The sequence below is a fragment of the Vanessa tameamea genome, chromosome 15 (assembly GCF_037043105.1).
Source record: "Vanessa tameamea isolate UH-Manoa-2023 chromosome 15, ilVanTame1 primary haplotype, whole genome shotgun sequence".
Lineage (NCBI taxonomy): Eukaryota > Metazoa > Arthropoda > Insecta > Lepidoptera > Nymphalidae > Vanessa > Vanessa tameamea.
Genome location: NC_087323.1, coordinates 6,045,255 through 6,061,957, shown reverse-complemented (window position 1 = coordinate 6,061,957; position 16,703 = coordinate 6,045,255). Strand labels below are relative to the sequence as shown.

At 31.8% G+C, this 16,703-nt stretch overlaps 1 protein-coding gene across 7 annotated transcripts in view; it reads right to left on the bottom strand.

The window, feature by feature from the left end:
- Positions 1 to 16,703, bottom strand: part of LOC113399104 (semaphorin-2A) — a 343,072-nt gene that overhangs the window by 44,899 nt on the left and 281,470 nt on the right. For all 7 annotated transcript variants that reach the window (XM_064217028.1, XM_064217030.1, XM_064217027.1 and 4 more), the window contains 3 exons: positions 1,422 to 1,509; positions 463 to 514; positions 320 to 382 (listed from right to left, as the gene is read on the bottom strand). In XM_064217028.1, the coding sequence (XP_064073098.1) occupies positions 320 to 382; positions 463 to 514; positions 1,422 to 1,509 (203 nt within the window). The remainder of the gene's footprint in view (positions 1 to 319; positions 383 to 462; positions 515 to 1,421; positions 1,510 to 16,703) is intronic.

The window sequence follows — 16,703 nt, the reverse complement described above, 5'->3', positions numbered from 1 at the left end:
AATTTTGCGCTGAACAAAGGAGTTTCAATTGATTTAATGAGGCAATAATGGCAACTTCTCTACGGTTAAGTGCGCTAAATGTATCATGAAACTAGATCTACGGTATTTTATTTTTCAGTTTTAGAAGTCGGATGAATTTACAATGTTGTTTTAGTGCAAGAAATATTTAAGTTAAGCTTCAATTATGGTGACTTGTTGTCAATAAATGTATTGTATATAAAACAAAGTAATTCATAAAATATAATGTTTAATATATATTCTAATTTAGTTTAGTTTTTATAATTTAATTTATGTAAATAATAAAGTAATAAGTACTCACTTCAGATTTTCCCTTGGAGACACATTGAGCAACATTGCTGGGTTCCAGATTTATGGAATCTCTCTGTGAACCAAAAATAAAATATTATTTACTGCAATAAAAAAAACGAATTCTATAAATATATCCATTTATTTTATACATACATCACAGTGTGAGGAGCTGATATTGTTCATGTTAAGTCGATAAAGTCGATCCCTGTGAAAAAATAGGTTAATTTAGAAATAGTAAAGATAAAAATTATTTTAACTAAAAGTAAATTTCAACAAAGCTATATTAAAGTTAACATTCTTAAATGGTGATATAAAACGCAAATTAAATGATCGTTTTATTGCCAAAAATGAGTTCTTTCAACAAAGTCACATAGCTTGCGTGAGACCATCAATTTATGTATATTGAAAACGTTTTATAACTGAAAATGCGAGGTATATTACGTCTTGCAATCGATTTATTGTGATAAGGTAATAATAAAAAAAAATTGGAACGGTTAGGCTTTTGTGAGTAAGCCAGTATTATGATAGGCACAAGCACCATAGCTATCATGGTTGGCGATACATTGACGGTGTTACAAGTTTATATTCTTTACAGTTTTTGTGTTTATGAGCGACAGTTTTAACTATTAAGTTTGATTTTTTGCTTTTCTAAAATAAATATTTTAAGCGGTACTTTTAAAGTTATTTACTGATATTTACGGTCGAAAAAATAGCAAAATTTAACTATCTGTATTATTAAATTAATAAGTATAAATCTGCTAAAATAAGTTGAAGAGAATGTTGTATAATGTATGTGTTAATGCAAGATATACACATATTATAAAGAGCAGATATGGCTCAGTGGTCATTCAGCAGGCACTACTGAGTTTTCTTTGCCTCCATTGTATTGATAATTCGTCATGAGTTTAGCGGTTTCCGTAGTACACAAAGCATGGTGTAGAAAAACTTCAATACGTCTCGTCAATTAGAGCCTTGCCAATGCCTTGCGCACCCGTGGTAAATTAACAGGCTGTTACTTTTCTAAAAAATATACGATAGTTCGACTACATTGAATGTTTTAAATCCATCCATTATCTGCATGTATGTACCAAATAGCGAAATATGAAACTTACATCGCTCCGACGTAGAGCGCATCGCGTTTGGAATCCACAAAGAAGGTTCTATAGTAGAGTGTGCCGCAGGAGAATTCCCGTACATGATCTGAAAATAAAGAAATATTATTATGAATTTAATATGTTATATATTTACAATACAATTTGTAAAACGCAGCTTAGCTTAGAAGTAATATTTGATAAGCGTGAAATTTATGTATCATATAACAAATAAAAACGATTTTAATTTTTTTTAATATTTTATTTACAGTATTTTATTTATAGTCATATAAAATATATTTTATGAAGACAGACAAGAAAAGTATCAATTATATATAAAAAAGAAATTGAACAGATTAGACGAAGCAGGTGGTTTCGATCATAGTTAATATGTCAGATCAAAGAGCCTTCAATGTTCGCGTGTCAACATAATTTATGATATTTAATATATCAAAGAATCGACTTCGATTTGAAACCAATCATAGCTAAATAATATTTTTAATGTATTAAAAATTCGTAGCAACTTTTGCCTTCGTATAATTTAAGCAATTATTTCGTGCTTATCTATTATTAAAGTGGCATAGACACGTTAGGGATGACGGCAAAGGGGATGAAGTCACGCACCAAACACCCAATAGTTTTACAACCAATAGTGATTCAAGCCGTAAGAATATATCGGAAATCGTAAACAAATTTACCACGAATCGTAAAAGTCAGGTGATCTCCATCCATAAAGGACATGTCAGTTTTTAAATGAATTCTTATTTTTAATCTATGCTATATATAATTACATTAAATAATATAATACGAAATTTTATGAAAAATAATGTTATTTCTTAGTATAACTAAAATCAGTAATATAATAAATCTCAAACACTGTAGTTTTGAATATAAGAAATTTCATATTCGTATGATACAGCTTTACAAATTCTCTTCTAAATAACGTCGAGAAGTTTAAAAACCCAAACATCTCGCCTGACGAGTGAGCCTAGCTCGCGCGGAAGACTTTTCAATGTGTTCACCTTATTCGCTTGTCGGACGCCTCTATATGGAATATATTTTTCACGAAGCTAGCCGTCGCTGTCTTTTATACTACACAAGTCTGCATTTTGTGTTGAATAAAGAAATTAAAGCTATGACTCGTTCTTCAAAATATTTCGTTTTATAACTTTGAATCTCTTAAGTAAAATATCGCGTTAAGATTTTGTTATTACATAAACATTTTTCAAGGATTAAATAAAGTAATGGTTTGCTATTATCTATATATTATGAATTCTCAATTCTCTGGAAATTAAATAAAAAAAGGAAGATAGGATGAATGATCTGACGTTATATTATCAATGGATTAAAAAAAATAATAAGTCTTTACGATTCCGCGACGATTGGTCTCATTGGTTGGTCTCAGTAGTTCTCACGTGATTCAAGAACAAAGAAAAATAAACATTACAAAGAAGTCGGCAATGTGATGTCTGTGAATTTCTGTTAACATCGTCGTTTGACTGAGACTTTCGTTTCGTAATTAAATTCTTATCTTTAGAGTTGCTACTCAATCGGACGGTTGTCATTCTTTTAAAATGCTATATTTGTTATTGAAAAAACGATTTTTTTTTTCTATACTTGCATATATATATTTAACATTCCGCAAGAAAAACTACGACTGGAAGTGTCTAGTTATATTATAGATGTTAACGTTATGGCGATTAATGATCTTATGTAATCAAACAAAACGTTTGTTTCGTTATAAAATAGATATTATTTAAAAAAATCTAATTAAGACAAATCAATTAACGATAGAGTAAGTTTTGAAACAAAAAGCATTTTTTAATATAAAACACGTAAGTAGTACTTTACACGTTAAAGTAAGTTCCAATATGCTAATACGGGGCGCAGGAACTTCGATTAATAGTCGCGATAAAGTGACAATGTTTCACAGTAAATGAAGTTAGAACAGGTAGTGCATTGGGTAGGGAATTGAGCAGGTGCAAATCAGGAATCGGTATTGCTGTTCGCGACGCCGCTGGGACGACAACCTTGTATCCTGAATTTGCATATGTGAGGTGTTCGATATTTTATTTACCGAGAAATACGACGATGCGGTATTTGTGTATATTTAGTGTTTTGACGTTACATAAAGACGCCACGGAGACAAATTTATACCGAAAATTTTCAGCACTGTGTACGTGATAGAATTTTACATACGTTTGCCCAAAAAAAAAAAAAACTTCTTGAATAGGTTTTATAATAAAAATTCTGTCGTCCGCCAGAATTCTCGTGACGTCTTATGATATTTACTCTTGAATTATTTCAATTAAGATTATTATATAATTCTAGGCAGATGAATACAAACTTGATTATGAAAGTAAATAAGTTAATATGTCTTTATGCCACTTTTATCAGATTTACCTTAAAATTTAACATGAGATGTTCCAGAAAATGTATTAAATTTTACACTATGATATTTCTGAAGTACGACGCGGTAACACAACTTAAAGTGACCACGTTTTAGTTATGTGACGGCGTTGCGCTATCTCTGCAAGTGTTCGTAATCATGTATTCAATGGCGATACATTTTTCATCACTCAATCTCCTTACACGAGAATTACGTTAAACTTTGTGCTTTTATAAAATATGATACATTGTATTTTGAGTTTGCTTATAGGTCGTATTATTAAATTGTTCCGCGTATAACATGTTTCATTCGATGTAATTTACTATGGATTTTTATGTTTTTGATTATATGCGATGGAACTTAACAATAATTTTCACCTATATTTTTATTATCTGTAATCTATAGTTGTACTATGAACTACCGCTTTTATTTAATTGTTTGAATGTATGTGTAGCTAATATTAAAAATTCATAAAATATTGACGTATTTTTTTGAAGCTGAAGAAGAATGTAGTGATAAAATTATTTGATTATTGTGGTGGAGGTTTTCAATATATTTTTTTATATTGATGTATTTTGCGTTGCAAGTAACTTATATAAGTTCCACAGCTGGGAGGTATATCAAGAGGAAGGATTAAGATCTAATCCACCACGTTGCTGTAGAGCAGCATCTTGGATCATCTCGGGACGTCTTCCAATTATGTAAGTTTTCTCACGTCGTTTTTCTTCAAGATCGAGGACAAAAATTGTTAGAACAAATTGAACTTGCCATTAACAGATACGTTTTTGTTGTAACTTTATGCATTTGCGTGAAATTTATATTTCTCTTCTTAATAAATTATATTCTGTAAGAACACAAGCGATGTTTAAGTTTAGCTTGAAAGCGGTTCAGTATCAAGATTTGATAACAATGAAAGCTATAACTTTTGTTGACGACGTTTTCAAATGCTTTTTTATAATCCTATTAATTTGCTTGTTTATTTAAAAAAAAAACTGTGTTATTTCACCACTTCAATCTTTTCAATCTTATCCGTACCTGATTTGCATAAACATAGTTTATTTATTTAATGTTCTAACAAAGGCCTAGGATTCGGAGTATAATTATCGGGTAGCCGTGCCATATCAAGATTCCAATGAGCCTTGTCGACACGCAAACCGTTTATCCCGTGACAGAAAACATGACCAATACGTTCAGTCGTATTATTTTAATAAATACCTTATCAAAGTATAGAAAAATATGTAGGACTTTGACAGCCATGAAAAAACCTTTACTAAATATGTACTAATGTACTAGATATGTTGCAAATCTATTAATAATTTCCAGTTGATAAAATCTCTTTTTTGTTACAGACTGATTGTTGACGAAAGTCAGTTTAAACTTTAAAAACTAGATATAATATATTCTACAATAAACTAAATATATATAAATATATATATTTGAAGATAAAAAAATCATTAATAAGAGAATTAGCCAGTTAATAAAAAGTGTATTAATTAAGTAATATAAATATAATCTAGTTACTATTGCTGTTTATTTCGAAATAGAGTAGATTTTATCTTCAGTATAAACGAGGTAGAAGTTTTAATTAAACCTTATTATATAATTTTGGCCTTCCGATTTGTAAATTTTCGTGTTTCGGACTCGGTCGGGGTAATTGTTTTATCGCATGAGCTCGGTCGCTCTGGTCAAGTGGTTAAGAGGGATGGGGTCAAGCTCACAGCTGGAGTCGAAGAAGTTATACAACGCACGTTCTGAGAGATGCTATCGTGCTAAACTATTTTGGTCAAGGATTGTTTAAGCAAACTCTAGCTATATATTACATTGTGGACGTTACCAATTTCGTAGGAAAGCGACAAACAATGTAGCCACTTTGTCTGCTAGTGTCTTTACAATTAAACTTTTAAAAAAAGTACAATTATACACAAATAATTGTAACAGTTTTTTTAAACAATATTATAAATGTTTATGATAGAAAAGTTTATGGCATGTATTTTGAAATTAAATATAGGGAGATACTTAGATTATATTTCATTTAAATGGATTGTCAAATTAGGAATTTACACCTCAACCTGCAATTCTTGGAAACCGCAGTTTGGGCTTCAGTTAATAGATATGATCTCAATGCCAAAAAGATCCAAAATTTTAAATAGATTACATCTATATGATATTAGGCTATTGACTATTTCAATATAATTTCTAGAAATAATAACTAGCATGAACGTATAAAATGTTATACTTTTATTAAAATTTAGGAAAACATGGAAAAAATGTAAAAGAGTAGAAAAAACACCGCTACCTGTGTCCGTAAAAGACAAAATATCGTACATTTTAAACGAAATAAAACCTCAATATTTATTGATGGATTTAATTGAAATAGCAAAATAAACATTTAATGGATCTTTGTAAACATTCCGTGAAACACTATATTAGAAGGTTTCTTTGATGGATTACCAGGCGATTAGAACCAACAGCATATCCGCGTATTTTTCATTTGGCAATTGTTACGGTCGCGATATCAGTGTACAATGTACCGATTAGATTAACAGCACACAATTGGCTTACATGAAAACTTTGCCCCATTAGCCCTGTAATACCTATTTCGTGGATTGGATTAATTTAGAACGTGCCCCGCGGTGTTTGTGTTCCGTGTTATCGCTTCTGTCTTTAACAATAACACGACAAACTCTAAATTAAATATTGTGCGTTGTGCTATGAACATTTTTATGGCTCCGTTGGGTTTTTTGTGGGATTAGGATTATTATTTTAATAGAAGTCAATGTTTAAAATTTGATGAACCTGTATTATTAATATACACAGATAACATACGCTTTTATTGAAGTTGAAATTAAAAAGGTCGCTTTAAATTTTAATTTATTACAATGGCTTCAAATACACCATTTTAATACGTTTTTTTTTTTTTAAATAATTAAATTAGTTCTTTAATCATTTAACAACTGATGATGATTAATAATAAATTATTATTTTATGTTGTTTTTGCATTTCATGAATTATTTAATAGTGGTTTTTTTTTTTAATATTTTTATGTATAGTAAAATTGTTTGTTTTACCGAAAAAAGAAATGAAACATGTCTTCATAAAATGTATTTTAATTTCAAGTTTAATAAAATGTAGTTCCCATTTCATTCATACTACTAATGACTCCTAGCATTCGCACGCCATCTCCGACTACCGCAGAACTAAATTAACTTGCTTATAATATGAGATTTCAGTCACGATCTCCTTGAATACACCGTTACTCAGACGGCAAGTCGAAGTGAGTTAAGCGAGTTAATCGCGACACGCGTCAATGTAATGTACCGACTGCATAAACGTTGAAGCGCTTTGCATCGACTTTATGCTCAATATTGAATATCTTGTACCTTTATAACTCGTGACGACCAATTTATATTTAATATTTAGTAAATTTCACATAGTTCGTAAATGTTTAATGAAACTTGCAATAAAATTAATTATACTATTACAGAGAGATAAACATTGAAGTACGGACGAATAGATCGCTTACCTTGTTAAGTACGGTATAATATTTACTTGATATGACAAAAAATTACAGAAATGTTCTGTCAAGATATTCCCAGAAGCCGTTACTGGAAGTACATTTCTGAGAAAGGTGAAGCTTGCGCTCGTCTTGCGCGTAATCTCTCTCATGTCATATCACATTCCAGTCCCATCGGATCAAGGAGGAGAGAATAAAGAGTGCACTTGTGGACACACTTGTACAGAATAACATTTATTGATATCTTGTCAAGTCTTCATTAGGAATGTTTGCATTGGTCGCATTATGCATTCAGGAGGACATTAGGATCGTAATAATTATATATATATATCTCTTTTTTTATGATTTAGGCGGACTAGTGAATAGGCCACCAGACGGTAAGTAGTCACCACCGCCCATAGAAAATGGCACTGTAAGAAATATTAACCATAGCTAATGTGCTGCCAACCTTGGAAAAGTAACACTGGCTCACTTAACCATCAAACCCGAACATAACAATACTGGGTACCGCTGTTTGGCGGTAGAATATCCGATGAGTGGATGGTACCTACCCAGACGGGCTAGCGCGAAGCCATACCACCAAGTAAAAAATTATCAAGTATCAAAATTAATTTTACACGTGTAAAGGGCAGGCAAACGACACTTAAATGATATAGATAAAAAAAACACGTATTACATTTTATAATTTCTAACCTTAAAAGTTGCCAAGTTTAGCAAATATGTGTGTTAATTAAAACAACTCTTTAACGCTTTCATATAAAACTGTTCACTTTTCTCTTGAAAGATAAACATTTTGTCGCTCTGCTTCTGAACAATGACTAGAATGAGTGTCGCTTTATGCTTTACTCTTAGAACAATTGAGTGCATTTGTACAAGAGACGCTTAACAAAGGACTAAGTATTAGTAGTTTAAATTATAACATTAAATTTAAACACGTATTTTATTATAATCTTGTAGATATTTCAACGGTTTTAAACTATATATCAATATATATGTTTTTTACACTTATTTGTTTAATTATTTTTTTTCTTTATTTATATTAATGTAAATAAGCTAATGAGTTTGTTTGTTTTTTGTCTGAAATCGCTAAACTCAAAACTACCAGTCTATAAATATTATAAATTAATTATAAATATTGGACAACATGTATGACAATGTAAGTAGCTAAAGCACTTGTGTCATGGAAAATCAGAAGTAACGACGGTACCACAAACACCCAGACCCAAGACAACATAGAAAACTAATGAACTTTTTTCTGCATCGACAGGGCCGGGAATCGAACCCGGGACCTCGGAGTGGCGTACCCATGAAAACCGGTGTACGCACTACTCGACCACGGAGGTCGTCGTCTGTTTTGAAAACTTGTCATTGCTTTTGATGACTTAATAATAAACAACAATTCTTGGGGAAGATTATTTTCGTTCTATCAACGACGATTTTTTATAGATATGACTTTATTTTTAATTTAATTAAAAATATAGTCAATTAAAAATTAATCAATCAATTGTTTATTTTGAGACATTAGTATAGTTCTAAGTATATATTTTTAATATAAAGAATTACATTGTTATAAAATACTTACGTAAATAGATCAAATATATATAAAATTATGGTATTCATTTATATGGAAAAGAAAAAGTTTTTTTTTTTAATTTAAAGTTGATGTATCTTTTGACATTAAGTTGTCCCTTTGCTAAGGTCCATGAAACAAAGTTACGATTAAAATTCTCGTAAAATGAAACCAAGTAATCTCACACGAACCGTAATAGCGTATTAACAGAGACTTCAAAGACAACGCATCCTTACGATGTTATGAACAAACTGATGAGCCACAACATTTTAAGTGCTTTATTATCGTATATGAGTTATTAAGCATTTGATATTTCTAAAACATATAACATTTTGTCTTATTGCCTCCATTGTTCATTGCTATTCAACAGGAAAATGCTGCAAATATTCTTGTTCGTGCGGTCATGATTTGTAAGCTATTTTTTTTTTTTTTTTTTTATTTATTTATTTAGTATTTTTAAACTCAACTAGTGGGTCGCCAGCGAAACTTCGCGTTTATTCAACAGATTTTTAGGAATTTCGAAACCTATGACAGGTTTTGTTTTGATTTTTTTTTTTTTGTAAACTGACGTCTGTTCGCACGTTTTCTTTTAAACAGCCATAGCGCCTCTACCCGGCCAGTAATATTTTCCGCTCTCTAAACTTAATTATTTGTTAAACCGTAAAAAATTAATAAATTGCAATCAAGAATCCTCTTTACATCATTTTCACCACACACACATTTTCTGCACATCTAAGGATGGACCTCTTCAAAATAAGACCATAACCGATCTTCTACGTGCAGCTGTCGTCCCATAATTGCTGAGATAAAAATCGGCTTACGCTATTAATATATATGTATAAACGATGATAGATCTATTTATTTGAAGTTGGTGCAGCGCAAAAAACTTCTGACTGCCTTCACATTAACTCAACTCGCTTTTGCTGGTGGAACGCTTCCCATCACAATATGTATGATGGAGGAGCGCATGTATTTGTTTGATTGATAGACAAAAATCTAGATATGAAGTTACTTCGAAATTAAAAAAAAAATAACATTTGAATTTCTCTATAAATCATTCAGTAAAATTTACGTGAATTAGTAATATTATCAAAACACTGAAATGATAGTTAAAATGTTTTAATTATCATATCTAAATGAATTAAGAAAATTAATTATTCCATTTAATAAGCGTCAAATACTTAATTACTGGACGAGACAAGTTGCGCGAGGTTTCGTTATTTAATATGTCGCTCTTTATGAAGAGCAGTGAAGCTGACGGATTGCCGAAATTTCACCCTTCACTGTTTATTTAGATAACTTAATAACTATAAGAACTCTAAAGAGATATTAAAATCTAATAAACATAACTAGATCTTGGCTATGCGTTTCGATGAAGGTTGTTTAACAGAGATAAAATATTATTAGAACTTCTTCATTACGTTTATATTGTTTAGTTTCGTTAATTATATGATTATATTTACGAAATACTTTGTCTAATATATGAAATAATTTGTCTTCATAACTATACAAATTCGGATACTTACTTTATAAATAGCTTCCTTGCCGTTTTTTCCATTTGTGGTTTTGGTTTCATCTCAAAAAGTTCGATATTTTAACCATAAGGAAAGAGTTTAGTCTGTTAGTCATTGTAATCCTTTTACCATTCATCTTTGCAGACACGAAAAGGCTCTCCCGTTTGCGCGGACTAATTCCGAATGCACCTCCAATCGTAAAAGAAGTCGTAAAGAAGTGAGACTCCCCTCGAACCGATGCACGGGAATCAGGGAACAAATAGTTGATTTTTATTGGCTTCCGCCCAGACTCAGATTGAAAATTCGCCATAAAGACATTGGGACACGCCTGGTCGGATTAAAGGGGGGAAACTAATAAAGAAAACTTTTGCGACACCGTATTTTTACCAAACGCGCTCTTAAAACTTGAGAGCCTTTATTAGGATCCATGGTAATAGTTTAGAAAAAAAAACAGTATGGTGTTTGAAGTGTTTTGTTCATCGAGGATATAAGAACTGATATAGTAATTCTGTTCAAATAGCTTTTCGAAGTTCATTAACTTTTTCAATCTTCATTTCACTTTACGTAAACTTTTACAGCTTTTGTTTAAGAAAAACCCTGTAGTTATTTAAGCTGTCATTAAATTTGAAATGATTTTAAGATTATAGAATGTTTGTTTTTATATACGGGCTACGTACATATATCAGATGGCTTTCAGCGAATGGTATTAACGTATGTGTGCTTCACGAAGAGTAGCAAAAAATTATGAAATACAGCGCTACGCTGACAGGCTGAAAGTAGTGACAGGAAAGACAAGATAATAAAGACAAAACACGGCAATAAACGTGCTATGAAAACATGTCAGGGCGCGTATACGGCTTCGAATAAGAAACAGGGTAATGGGAATTTCATTTACATAAATTATCTCGCAGGAAAAACGGTGTCGCCGTACTGAGGTAAGCTGCCTTCGGGACGCTTGGTAATGCGACATGCTGTTATACCTCTATTGGGGTTAATGTACTCCAAATTTTCAAAGAATAACAAACATTTTAAGCTTACTTAGTACATGCTATTGTATTTTACTACTATTGTATTACTGCTATTGTATTTTTTACTATAATATTATAGAATTTACAAAATTACGAGGTATATTTAGTTTGTATTGTTAAATACACGGCAATATCTTGTAGAAGTATCAGTTGTCTCCATACAGCGAAATACACTTACCATACATTCACTCCTCGGGGAGAAGTTGTAAATTTTGGCACCGCGCTGAAGCTACATAATTTCACACGCCTCAACTCATCGTTCGGTAAAATATTAAGGTGTATAAAATTTTATTACAAGTATTACCCCCTGGAATGTTCACTATAAACATTCTGTATCGTTTCTCCTTTGCTAACGGTAAGATGTATGGTGTCTTATGTTTTACGTTGCTTTTTAATTCGACATTTTTGTATTAATAAGGCAGCATATTATATTTCAAACGCTCGTATTGTTTGATTTTCAAACCCCCGGGACTGCAGATTTTCTTTGCTTTGCTAATGGTAAATTTTGGAATTCGATACCTACTTTCAGTGATTATGTTTCCTTTTTACTGATTCGATGATCCGTACGTATATAAATTGTTGTATTCTATAAATAATTAATCGAAAATAAATAAAAAGCTTTTTAATTAAGTCAAATGAGGTGTTTATTTTTACTGCAATCGACGTTCAGAATCAGGCAAAATCCAATGAACTAACGTCCGACACAAATTCGTTTAATCATTTTTAATTTTATTCGTACATTCTATCTTTAATAGATTTACATTAAATGTTTCCAAGTGTGCTTACGTGATTAGAGTCATCTGAAAAGTATATTTTTTTTTATTCCTAACATTGAACCATGATAGCAAACGAAATGTTTTAATACTATTTTTTTATACTTTATGATAGTATAACTTGTACATTTTATTACACATATGTAATTCTGCGTAATGTAAATGTAAGATGTATTTTGTATGTAGGATATGTATTGATATGTTTTGTTGATCTACAAGTGGCAAGTTTATAAGGCTATAGATCTCGAGGCACAATCATGGGCTCAATCCCGGGTCTGATAATTAAAAACTTATTTTGAGTTGGCAGTATTTACAGTTCCATGCCTCGTAAAGCACTTTAAGCCAGTTCAGAGCATGCATTCTATCCCGTCACTGTTGGATATCCCCTACAAATAGAGAATATACTTATGATTACACACAAATTAGGAAACTAAAAAACGTTCTGCACAGTTGACTAGTTTTTCATTGATAAGAGGAAGTCGTGACGAAATCGGACCTGATGACGTCATCGTCATCATTAATAGCTGAGAAAGATATATTATTATTTTTTTCCATTTGGTTCTTTAAGTGTGGTCGTGTCGTAAAAATGTAACTATAATCAAGTGTGTTAAGCGGGATCAATCTCGATAAAACACACGACTTTTATCGCGGCGCATCGCGTTTATTGATATAACCGCTCGTCGATTGCCACGTATATTTTGAATATTGATAAACGCGTGTCTTGTACACGTGGTGTCAATCAAATGAACTAACAAAAAAAATTTGTTTATCTTTTCTTGTAATTAAATCAGTACAAATTCTTACTATCTATAAGTTTATTCTTATATTTATTTATCGGATTATAAATATATCTTAATTACTTCAGCTAAAAAGGTTAATTATTTTAATACAATAATTCTAATTAACTAAAAAGGTTATATTAAGCTATTTTATTTTTAAAGTAAGTAATTTTACGCTCCACGAGTGATTTTTAAATTTATAACGTGTATTTTTACAAGAGCCTTAGCGCTCCAAAATAATTTACATAAAATCTTAAGCAAACGCAGTGAATTGAGTAAACTTCAATCACAGGATCGTCTTCCAGTCTAGTAGACACGATGCCTGTATTTTTCTACTTCAATCACGCTGTACTTTAACAAAGTGGAAAATAAATTATCACTGAAATTTATTTAAATTAACTCAATATTCGCACTTTTTATATTTGGCGTAGCCTACGTCATGTAAGTCAAATGTTATTGAATATTCAATTGCTCTTATTTAAATTGTTGAAAAATATATTCATTTATGAACCTAAAATAAATATATAAATAAACTCTTTATATGTTTTTTTTAATTACATAAAGTATACTAAAAACACTGTTGAAGATGTTTTCTAACCACTCAAAGTATACATAATATGTACATATATAACTTTAATTTTGACCAAAACAAATAATTGCCAGACATGACCTGCAGCAGAACTCAAATTTTCTAAAAAAATACTGATTTGGATCATGTTCATCCAAGTGTAACGAGTAATCCGTCCATAGGAACGAAGCTAACCGATTTTTATAAATATTTACAATAGAGAAATAAGCTTAGGTAATTTTTTCACCTCCTTGTTGCCATATAGAAAAATTTGGGTCTATCCATGGCATGGAATCCTATTGCAATTTACGCTCATTGAACCGGTAAAAGTGTATGGGGAGGCTAAAGTTGCCTCGATTCTTTTATTGCCATATGAAATCAATAGGAAGCGTGACGCTGCAAATGCTTTCTGAGACGTCTCTTTTAATAAAACCCATGAAAGCTGCTTCTATATACGAAATTAGTTGATCAATGTTTCTTTATACATTCATATAAATATATCTTTTACATTATATTTTATTTTGCTTTTTCCTTATAGAGTACACTCCGATCGTCAAGTCAAATACAATTATTTTTAATATCTCAGACGACGGTTATTATAGAAGCTTTTAATGCGAGTCATCAACATCATAACGTATAGACAGACGTAGTTCATACCGAACGTATTCATTATGGCTCTGGGGGCCAAATTCAATCGGTCTCTGTACTGGGCACAATTATTCAGAATACGTTACCGTCGCCAAACCGGCCACGCAATAAGTCACAGCCTCCTCGAGGGACGAACGGACTCTCCTGGAACTCATAATTGGAAATTGAAATTTGTTTAGGACTGTGTCGGGCTCCTAATTCGATTATGGCAACGCCTCTCGTGCAATCTGCGTGCAATAACAATAAATATAATCCGTGGAGGTGAATCACTGCATACGCTACAAGTATTATTATTGGGCGTGTAATCCTATTTTAATTGGTTCGAGTTTTTAGCCAGTAACCCTAGTTTAATGTGTAACATTCTGATTAATATTTCGAAACATTTAACACTTATTTGTAGGTACAAGTGAGAGTCGTCTGTTTTAATAATACTAGTGGTCGCCCAGTGGTCGAAGTTCGACCATATACATATTTTTTTAAGGTCAAATGCCAAACATATTTAAATTAAATAAAGGAATAAAGATATTGCATGATATAAAAATATTAAATAGCTACCAAAAATGGTTTGACAAAGTGGTAGGAAAAATGTACTGAACTGTTTTGTCTTTATGGCACTTTATGAGCCTTGAAACAAGCTTACTTACTTACTAAATTACAGTCACTAGCAACAAAAGTATGTGCAAAGTTTCAGCTTTTCAGTTTACCTGACCGTGACAGTGGACCTGATTTATAATTCCGATATAAGATTTGACCCAAACATGCTTACAAACATGAATTATGATAAAAATAATGCCAATTAATTAAGTTTAAAATATCTAGTGAAATATTATATTATGGTCTAGATTTATTTTTTATTATTATTACCTATACGTTGCTAATCATATGCATCTTATTGTATATTGCTCGTATAAGCTTCTAGAAGTGCTAATATGGCAATGCAAATATTGGATTAAATACATCCCTTCAATAAAGACAATATTATTAGACGCAGTTGTGTGTGACACGCGCAATGACAGAAACAAAAGTACGCACACGTGAACACCCTATATTGGCAATATCCAAGAAATTCCGACGATACAATAGAGAGAGACACGTTCCGTTATTAGCTAGGGGGTACCTTAGTTCCTTTGCCCCCTCGCTATCACTCACCTAGCCGTATCAGTCGCGCGCCCCCACGTACCTACTAATCACAGAGGATGTGGCATAGACGCGCTATGCATATTTATTATTGCCCTCCTTCCAATTCTCACCGTTCGATCCGAGTGGGACGTGGGTGTTTTTCATTTGCCCATGTTATTTATTTAGTGGGTCCCAGGTAAGGACTTAATGTTTGATGAGCTCAGATACGGCCTCCTTAATTTCTATACGCACAAGCTGCTACATCTAAGCCTAACGTCGATCACGTTTCTGCGGTTGTTTGTTTCCTCTATCTGGTTAATTAAATACAGAATACTTTATGCAAGCATAAAACAATATGGAGTAACGTCAATGCTAACTTTAATATTCGTGGAATTTATGTAGCAATTGTTACTACTTTTGCTACAGTGTTATCGTGTCGAAATTTATAATAAATTGTGTATATGAGATAGACAAATATTCGAGACTGAGAGCAAATATCAAGGATAATGTGACCACACCAAATAATTTGTGTTGAAGAGAGATCCGAGGGAGGAGGCGCGGTTTTATAAAGCACTGGTCGACGCACCTCCCGCTACGCAGTAATTAAAACTTTTGTAGCGAAAAGAAAATCCAATAAAAATTAATTGCTTTCCCTTTCTGGCCTGCATGTACATGTGGTAGAGAGAATAGAATAAATGTGAAAAAGTGTAAATAAACATTTTTCATTTGGACGAATTAAATTCCTGACGAATGCTAATGTTGTTTCACCGGGGAATTCTTGTGCACTTTAATAGGGGAAGTTGAGTTAATTAAATATACCCCGGGTTCATTTTCACGAAAATTATTTGATCTGGTCCGACACGAGTCCAATTCAGCGCAATTCATTCGCCAAGATCACAGACTTAATTTGATTTTATTTTTACACTCAGATATTTTGACTGCGACCTCGGAGCATAGCGTTCGAAGTGTATTCGTAGAGGAACTACGTAAACATGTAAGCGAACTTTATTGTCGTCTCTCTAAGCTCCTACACTTATTTCATTTGGCAAACGACTAAAGTGCCGATTCGTGTCAAAGAAACTAAACTCGTTCCAAAATAACAATTCTATTCCAAAAAGTACTAAGTTCGTAAAACAAGATGAATAGTTTAAAACAATTACGTTTAAATTCAATGACGCCGACAATTATATACTACATAGTATATATAACAGATACACTTAAAGAGTAATTTATTCTAAGCTTTAGTTAAACATCAATATTTTCTTGACAAAATTTTACAAAGTTTTAACATATTTCCTAAGCTGCTCTAACCAAAAGCTATTTAGGTAACCGTATTATAAGACATTAGCTACACCATCTGGGCATGTTACAGAGCGGAGCTATAATTTTATTAGAGTTCGT